The sequence below is a fragment of the Anarrhichthys ocellatus genome, unplaced genomic scaffold, assembly GCF_004355925.1.
Source record: "Anarrhichthys ocellatus isolate YVR2014 unplaced genomic scaffold, GSC_Weel_1.0 scaffold6, whole genome shotgun sequence".
Lineage (NCBI taxonomy): Eukaryota > Metazoa > Chordata > Actinopteri > Perciformes > Anarhichadidae > Anarrhichthys > Anarrhichthys ocellatus.
Genome location: NW_022280036.1, coordinates 1,362,906 through 1,371,306, shown reverse-complemented (window position 1 = coordinate 1,371,306; position 8,401 = coordinate 1,362,906). Strand labels below are relative to the sequence as shown.

At 42.8% G+C, this 8,401-nt stretch overlaps 2 protein-coding genes across 3 annotated transcripts in view; one reads left to right on the top strand and one right to left on the bottom strand.

The window, feature by feature from the left end:
• The window catches only part of syap1 (synapse associated protein 1), a 4,714-nt gene extending 2,345 nt beyond the window's left edge, over positions 1 to 2,369 (bottom strand). The window contains exons 1-5 of the mRNA XM_031846457.1: positions 2,054 to 2,369; positions 1,547 to 1,665; positions 1,283 to 1,349; positions 334 to 407; positions 66 to 205 (exon numbers count right to left, since the gene is read on the bottom strand). Of these exons, the coding sequence (XP_031702317.1) occupies positions 66 to 205; positions 334 to 407; positions 1,283 to 1,349; positions 1,547 to 1,665; positions 2,054 to 2,258 (605 nt within the window). The 5' untranslated portion in view covers positions 2,259 to 2,369. The remainder of the gene's footprint in view (positions 1 to 65; positions 206 to 333; positions 408 to 1,282; positions 1,350 to 1,546; positions 1,666 to 2,053) is intronic.
• Positions 2,370 to 2,836: 467 nt separating this feature from the next.
• Positions 2,837 to 6,650, top strand: phospho2 (phosphatase, orphan 2). Of its 2 annotated transcripts, none has more exons than XM_031846895.1 (4): positions 2,837 to 2,911; positions 3,495 to 3,572; positions 3,815 to 3,909; positions 4,038 to 6,650. In XM_031846895.1, the coding sequence occupies exons 2-4, from the start codon at positions 3,502 to 3,504 to the stop codon at positions 4,592 to 4,594; spliced, it is 723 nt and encodes a 240-aa protein (XP_031702755.1). In that variant the 5' UTR covers positions 2,837 to 2,911; positions 3,495 to 3,501; the 3' UTR covers positions 4,595 to 6,650. The 2 variants fall into 2 exon arrangements, with proteins under 2 accessions (XP_031702755.1, XP_031702756.1); XM_031846896.1 differs by having other exon boundaries at positions 2,845 to 2,911; positions 3,481 to 3,572.
• The last annotated feature ends 1,751 nt before the right edge of the window (positions 6,651 to 8,401 follow it).

The following is an 8,401-nucleotide window of genomic DNA, read 5'->3' as shown; positions in this document are numbered from 1 at the left end:
CACACACACACACACACACACACACACACACACACACACACACACACTGCTGGGAGACTACTGACTGTTTAGGAACCAGGTCGAAGCGCATGCAGTTGAGGAGCTGGTCCTCTTCCAGCATTACTGCTGCCAGAGGATACATCTGCTCCATGTCGAAGTGGAACTGAACACCGGCAGGAGGGTCACGCAAGAAATTTCTCTTGTCCTAGAATCAGCAGCCAGAGAGCTCGGTTTCAACAACAAGTTTGTACAAATGCTATCCGGGGACAAAGAGCGATAACGTCACACACACGTGTTGACACATTCATTTAGTGCATGAAGCCTTTTGCTTACAGCTGACAGGGCGAGGATCTGCTGCTGGATGGTCTCCTCCTCGTTGTAGCCGACCCACGGAGGCACCGCTGCGTCTGGACACAAACATCAACACACACACACACCTTCAGTGGTGCTGCGACACTAAGTATATTAGATCATGGGAGAGGTTTTTGAGCACTCTCTAGTCTTATCTCTCACTGATCTCGCTCTCTATCAATACGGTATTGCAAGGTTGCAGATTGAAACGGTGCAATTCACCCTTTCACCCTACAGCGTAGCTGATAATGATGACGGAGCAGCTGATAACAAGCTGTACATTTCAAATGTCTATTTTTCATGTGCATTAGTCTTCATTTGTGTTACTGTTTATACTTTTACTACATTGAACCCATCAGTTTGTAAGTCCCAGTAAAGCACCACCCTGTATATAGAGTGCTATACAAATAAAGTCTGATTGACTCGTTGAGCTGGACTTTTTAATGATCATGTTATTATTGCACGAGGTGGCGTAGCTTGCTGCAGTGTCTTTTAGAAACAGTGCTGCACTTGAATGGCGATATAGCTGCAGAAGTTGACGCCAGCTTGGATGAACAGCGATTACAATGGACTCTAATGCTGACATACGTAATGAGCTGTGAAAAATACAAATCCTCATCAAGTCAACACAGCTGCATTAATAAGCTTATCATACAGCAGGATTCTGTTGGGTTTAGATGTGGCCTCTCCCTTATTGTGTGAGGTCCACTTCTCTTGCTTCATTACAGACACACTCCCACTGTTTCTAGAAGGCCTCAGTAGTGTCTCTCACACAAAAATACAGGATGTGTGAAGCAAGCGACTTAATCAGAAGCTAGTTTGTCCTGTGAAGCTTTCACGGAATAAAACAAACATTTATAAGAGAGGTTACTCTGTAAATAGTTGATCGTTTATTGTAAAGAAGATTCCCGTCTCCTGATTCTGAATTTACCAGATTTTTTGGACTTCTTCTCTTGGACGAACTTCTCTTGCTCCTTCTGAAAGTCTCCCAGGAAAGTCTGCAAACACACACACACACACACACACACACACACACACACACAGAATAAGAGGAAAAGACCTGTGGGAGACATTTCTTATAGAATGTTGTCATGCTAACATTATGGCATGATGACCAAACAGCTGCTCTTGACAACAACAGACCACAGAGTTGCCTCCAACATGCTGCCAAACTTGTCAAACAACACCAGCATGCCTTGTCTATGATGCCGTCGATCTTCCCTTCTTCCACCGTCTTCTTGATGGTCTGAGCGGTCTCCACCACCGACTCGGAGATTTTCTTGGTGGCACTGGACGCGAAACTGAAGATGTAATCTTCAGAGACGAGAGGACAGCGTGGGTGACAACAACAACACCACCATCATCATCATCATCATCATCATCATCATCATCATATAGCGGGACTATTGCTAAAAAAAACATTGCTACAATAACACAACACAAATCTATCAGGAGACAGCTCCTCCTCTTGTTAGCACTGGACAACAACGCTGAAGAGGAAACCTTAGCTACATTCCAACAGAATTAGAACAAGATGGGGAAAGCTTTCACTAAGAACTACAATATGTTTGGTTTAATGGGGGTCTGCTGAGCTAACATAGACAGACAGATGATTTATGCAACCACATCCTCGAGCCAATGAGAAGCATTTAGCTCATTACTTAGCTTAGCTAGTTTTAGTGGAACGCAGTTTCTTTCTTACCACCAAGTCCTTTCCCGTGCTCGGAGTTTTCTTGGTCCGCCTCCGGTTCTCCGTCCTCGTCAGCTGGCTGCTGTTTGTTTACTTCGTTCTGGGCTTCCACCACCTTTTTTTCTTGCTCCACGACACTCAGGTTTTCTTTTTCGTCCGACGTCTTCGTGTACGTCTGGCTCTCCAGACCCAACCACGTCCCGAACCCCCTGAACATGTTGCTCGGAATAAAATGACAAGTTTTAGCTTTGAAGGTGCGGAAAAGCGACAATCTCAACAGAGAGTGATTCTTGACTCTACGCAACCAGGAAATAAACGGGCAGGTTGTCTTCTTCTACGTTTTGTTTTGTGTAATTCGAGTTGTGTGTTACTGCCACCCAGTGGTCAGAGGAGCGGAGTGATGCCTTCATGGGTCCTCTGGGTCAATGGGTAAACGTCCGTGGTTGGTTTTTGCCATAAATGCGACTTGCTGCATACTCGGGGTTTTTGTCGGATAATTTGACAAAATATAATAGATAGATAGATAGATGTATACTTTATTCATCCCCAGGGGGGAATGTGTTCAATGCAAAACAAATTATTAATTTGGGCAATATTATCACATAATTATTTATTACAGCAAACCCCACTCACTTTTTAAAACATAAAAAAACGTTTAAGTGGCATAATATCTCAAAGTATATCTGAAATGGGACATAGCAACGACTGTTGCTATAATAGTAATTGTTACAATAGTTATTATAAAAGACCAAATGTGTCACTTGACCAGCAGGTGGCGGTAAAGAGCTCAGAACAGGTTTGTCATCTCTTGTAACACAACAAGAAGAGGAGGAAGACAGGAGCGGTGGACTCATGTCAGAACAGGCTGGGGTCAGTTTTGCCGTGGATGATAGTTTTACCGAATATCTTAAGAGTTATATCTGAACCTGGGGTGTAGTCAAGTACAGCAATCTGTAATTCCGGTTATTATTCTCACTGAGCCTGATCTGAATTGTTAGAGCACAGTTTCAATGGAAGGATTTCCGGGGCTGCTAGGCCGTTTACTTGTACGAAGTTACACCAGACCTCTTACAAAAAGCTGTCATTTGAAACACAGCGAGCTCAAACTTGACTTTTTATAGTTAAACGGAAATAATTTAAAACATCTCAGCATTAACTGAGGTGTTGGGGTACAATCGGCATGCGTAGGAGAGCGATTTATTGAGATACAACAGCTGTTTTTTTTGTGCTCCGTCACGGTGTGTGCTGCTCAAAGATAAGATGGTTGAGCGTAACAGACGGAGCAGCTACGAGTAACATTAGATCATCATAAACTTACTAAGCCGTGGCCTCATGTCACGACTAGTAATACCGCTCAATGTAACGAAAATGTCAGATATTTATGATCATATTAATAGCTGCGCCAGGTCTTATTGTGCATTTTTCTTGTTTTGAAACAGATGTATTTTTCCAGGTGAAACATGAAGACTCTGATGGTGTTCGATTTCGACCACACTGTGGTGGATGACAACAGTGACACTTGGGTGATAAGGTAAATAACATATTGATTGAATCCATAATTTAAGCATCATACAAAACACGAGTTGGGCACTTTTTAATGCTGCAAAATGTATACAAATCTATAGTAGTACCACAAGACTGTTTGATACGAGTAGAACAAAATACCACACTGACAGGATAACTGTACAGTAAAGAACCACCGATGAAATACAATTTGCTATGTTTTAATTACAAGCGACATCTGCGGATCTTTTTTGTTTTCTCTCCTCCCAGATGCCTTCCAGATCAGACTCTTCCGGACTCTGTGGAGAACTCCTACAGAAAAGGCCACTGGACTGAGTTCATGGGCAGAGTGATGAACTACATAGGTGACAATTCATTATCCTGTTTGTAGGCTGTTCATTTAATCGCACATACTTAGAATCTGCAAAGATCTGTACATTGACATTTCATTGCTACCACGAGCTTCTTACTCTTTTTTTATCTGTCCACCCAGGAGACCAGAAGGTCAGCCCCGACAGGGTCCGCAGTGTGATGGAGACCATCCCCTTCACCGCTGGCATGACGGACCTGCTGACGTTCATATCCGATCACAAGAGCACCATTGACTGCATCGTCATCTCTGACTCCAACACCGTGTTCATAGACTGGATCCTCCACGCATCTGGACTCCAGGCAGCTGTTGACCGGGTCTTCACCAACCCGGCTAAGTTCAACGAGCTCGGGTACATGGAGGTGCAGTGCCACCACTCTCACGACTGCGATCGCTGCCCCGTCAACCTTTGCAAGAGAAAGGTCCTGGAGCTGTACCTGTCGGAGCAGTGCGATGGCGGCGTGGAGTACGAGCGGGTGCTCTACGCGGGCGACGGCGGGAACGACCTCTGTCCCACTTCCTGTCTGACGGGGCGTGATGTCGTGATGCCCAGGAAGGGGTTCACCCTGGAGAAACTGCTGGCCAGACTGGAAGACGACGCGTCTCTGAGGGCTAAAGTCATTGTGTGGAGCAGTGGCACTGACATCCTCGAGGAACTGAAAGCAAGTATGCAGTCGTAGGCGGGGCCATGGAGCACGATACTTGATCAAAGTCTCAGTTGCAACTTGAAACTGAAATATTGCACTTGCAGTTAAAAAAAAACTAAACAATTGACTGCCAAGAGAGTATTTATATTTTTTAAAGTACAATTCTGTTGGTATAATTATATAAAATTAGGTACAAATCCTTGACAGTAACAGCCCCCTCAAACAAGTTTGGACTCTGAGCTACAGTAAAATATTTGCCTTTTATTCAGATGTGGTGGCATCTGTGCCCAATTACAATACAAACACGGAACCGAAGCAATGTTTACATTCAGCTGAAATTGGGGGATCAAGGTTTACAGAAAAGCCCCAGTACGAGACAGCAGGTTGACTGGAAAGACAGTTTGTGTTGTGATGGCAACTAGCTGTCGAGTGTTCGTGCTAAACTAAGTTAATCGATCTCCACATTTATATGAGAGACACGATCGTGGTACGGATCTTCTCACTTAAAGGCGCTTTATGTGATATTGAGAGCGCATCTATTGCAACATGGCGACGGCTGAGCTGGCAGCTTGCAGCTAACAGTGCTAACTACGGCAAACAGAGCTGACAGTGTTTACCTGAGGGGGAACCGGAGGGAGGGGGAGGGGGAGTGCCACGCTTCCGTTATGGACTGTAACCGCCGTAGGAGAGCAGTGCTACGTTTCAAAGCAACGAGAAGCTCGGACAGCAACACGCGCTATATCTTCACACAGCGAATAGTTGTTCGCTGCTGCATTAATGCTCTGAATATCGAATAGAGAACCTTTAGCGCTGGGCAAGAAAGCAAATCATTGCATTTCCCAAAATATTATCCCTTAAGAGAATCTTAACCCCAAGTATCACCTGTTGTTACCATCTTCCAACCACATTAAAACATACTATTTTAATCCTCTCCTTCAGCACTTCATGTCATTACCATATGTTCATAAGTACGGGTTTATAACTATCAGTTATGATATATGATGTGGCAGCACTTCAGCTAACTGATTTGCTTTTAAAAACACTTTTAAACACCGTGTGACTCTACCCATGTACCAGCATATATTGTATTGCAATAAGCCTTTTTTATTCAGGCAGACAGTTTGACTCGTCGTAGTAGGAGAAGCACAGGTGACACTCTTTAGTGAGGCATGTCACTGACAGTGAGCCATAATTCACATTCATTCATTTGGTAATTCTTTCACCTCTGCTTTCCCCACTGTGACATGTCGAAATGTCTTCAGCGAATAAGGAGTGTAATAGTATAGCTAATAAATCTGATGGAGTCTGGGCCAGGAGACAGCATTTCAAACACAACACCTCCACATTCATTTACCTCAGTTGCACAATATTCTGTCAAGATTACTTCAATCCATTTAGTCAAATCCATTGTTCATAATATGTCAAAGTTGTCTCATGTTACTTAATCAAGTGAAAAAATGAACTTCCCTGATACTACAATTTTAAAGATCATCATGCAGTAATGGAACACATATTGAGCCTCTTAGGGATCACCCATAGTTGTATTTTGGATTATATTTTTGCTCTTTGTATAATGAATCCAAAATGTGCTGCTCTGAGATTGTGAACATTTCTTCCCTCCGGTGATGTTGAGTGTTTGATATCTCAGCTCTGTGGTTTGTAGTCCTACACGTGACGCTATCTTGATTGTTTGAACCAGGTTTAGATGAACTGATCATGTTAACGCTGAGTTGGCTCCATTGAATGGCTTGAACCTCAATTTATTATTTAAGCTCAATGAACAAAAGTCCGAACTGCTGTTTTTAATCCATCAATGCTTCACACATTCAGTAATATTAATCAGATGTATTCAAAATGATCCTGGGACTTGGTCCATATATACCAGCGATGCAACATGTGAAATGTGATTTGTTTATTCTTAATCTTGTGATTCTAATGATGCAATTAAAACCAGAAACCTCTTGGATTCTTTCCCCCCCTCATGTCTTCATAGAACTGTGTTGTGGGGGGTTCGGTTGCATGAGTCAATATGGAAATAGTTCCATTTTTTTCTTTGTGTAAATAAATGGAGTGGACAAAATACTAGAAATATACAGTATATTGGCCTTTATTAATCAAAAAACCAACTAAGTATCCAGTCAGTCATCTGTCAACGTGCTCTATCCTCTCAGCTTCCCCAGATGATAGCCATAGCTGATACAATCACCAAATATACGTATATATACACATATCATAGATACACATATTAAGATAAAGGAAAGGAACAGGAGGTAAAAAAAAGTGTTACTATGTTAAGAATTCGAGTACACTTTTACAAACCATAGAGTACTGTACTGTACTGCTAGTGGTTCTGTGAGGCTGTACCACAGACTGTCTATGAAGATGGACGTCATGACCCTCTCGCACTAACAAGCTGCGGTCGTGCTCGGCTCTACTGCGCAGACTCCGGCTCCAAATGACGTCAACAGGACAAGATGTCCCGTTGTATTATTTACCATCTCTGTTTAGCATGTTAATATTTTCTTATTAGCACGAAACACAAAGTACAGCTGAGGCTGATGGGAATGCCGTTGGTTCTGCTGGTATTTAGTTTTAAACCGAAATATGAAACAAATTTATATTTTGACTTTATGACGGCCAAAGCGGCTGTGTTTCATCCTGAAGGAACCATGAAATTGTGTGTCAAAGTTCGTGGTAATCCATCAAATAGTTACACACACGTTTGACTCCAAACATGCAGCTGTCAACCTCATGGTGGCTCAGGGGATTGGCAAAAGTATTTTGGGTTCATCCTCTGGGAACCATGACTGTCTGTAGAAAAGGTTACGCTAATGCTTCTAATAGGTGATGAGATATTTCTCAGCATAAGTAAACTACTTTGATCTGCTGGTGGGACTATAACAAGGTTCAGGGGATCACCAAATTCAGTGGGCTTCATCCTCTATGATGAGAGATAAATAAAAAAGAAATGTATGAAACTTAGTGACGGTTCATCCTTTTTTTAAATATAATCATTATTAGCTTCTGTTTTACACCCAAACTTCAGCCAATGGTTAAGAACTGATTCATCCTCGCCTTTCAGATGTGCAGATACATCCTCTAAAGATGCAAGTATATATTTCTTCCCGAGGCTGTCAGAGGAAAAGCATCAGTGGATTGGCACAAATGGAGGGGGATTTGAAGACGGATTTGGAGAGGGATGCAGGCCAACAACTCACAGAGACAGCTCTTCCTAAGATCTAACCTGGTATTATGATCCAAGACGCAGCAGGCTTTGTTTACTTTCTGGATCGCTCTTCAGTGGGAAGCAGCTTTAGATGAGGCTCGCTGTATTAAAGGAAGATGCTTAGTTGCATAAGTAGCAGCCATGCTCAACAGTGAGGCTGTCAAACTGGGATACAAGTCCTGGAAGTTCGGACTAGTTTACTCCGAAAGTTTGGTGTTTAGGCTGGAGGGAGGGCTCGGAAACAGCTGGGGTCTGTGGATGACCGGAGATTTTACTCCATCATATTATCAGTTGTTTATCTATGGCTACCGTAGGTAAGGGAGTATCAGTCTGTCTGTCTATCTAGTAGTAGCCTCAATAAACCAGCATGCAATGCAGCTACAAGATATGTTAAGGATGTATTGTATTATATTATAAAAAAATGAAAAACATTTATATCTCAGGAGCTGTGGGCAAAAACACAAGCTGAGTGCAGGAAATCAAGAACAGCCAGGCTTACAAAAGCAGAATGTACAGTGCTTGTGATGACCCTCCTGGGTGTATTGTGGGCCCACCTAAAGTCTGTCATTATTGTGCAGTTGTTGAAACCTTTCACTAATGGGCGTCCATGTTTT

Coding starts and splice junctions, on each gene's coding strand:
- phospho2 (XM_031846895.1), top strand. CDS start 3,502: ATGAAGACTCTGATGGTGTTCGATTTCGACCACACTGTGGTGGATGAC. Junction 3,573..3,814: donor AGTGACACTTGGGTGATAAG/GTAAATAACATA, acceptor CTCTCCTCCCAG/ATGCCTTCCAGATCAGACTC. Junction 3,910..4,037: donor CAGAGTGATGAACTACATAG/GTGACAATTCAT, acceptor CTGTCCACCCAG/GAGACCAGAAGGTCAGCCCC.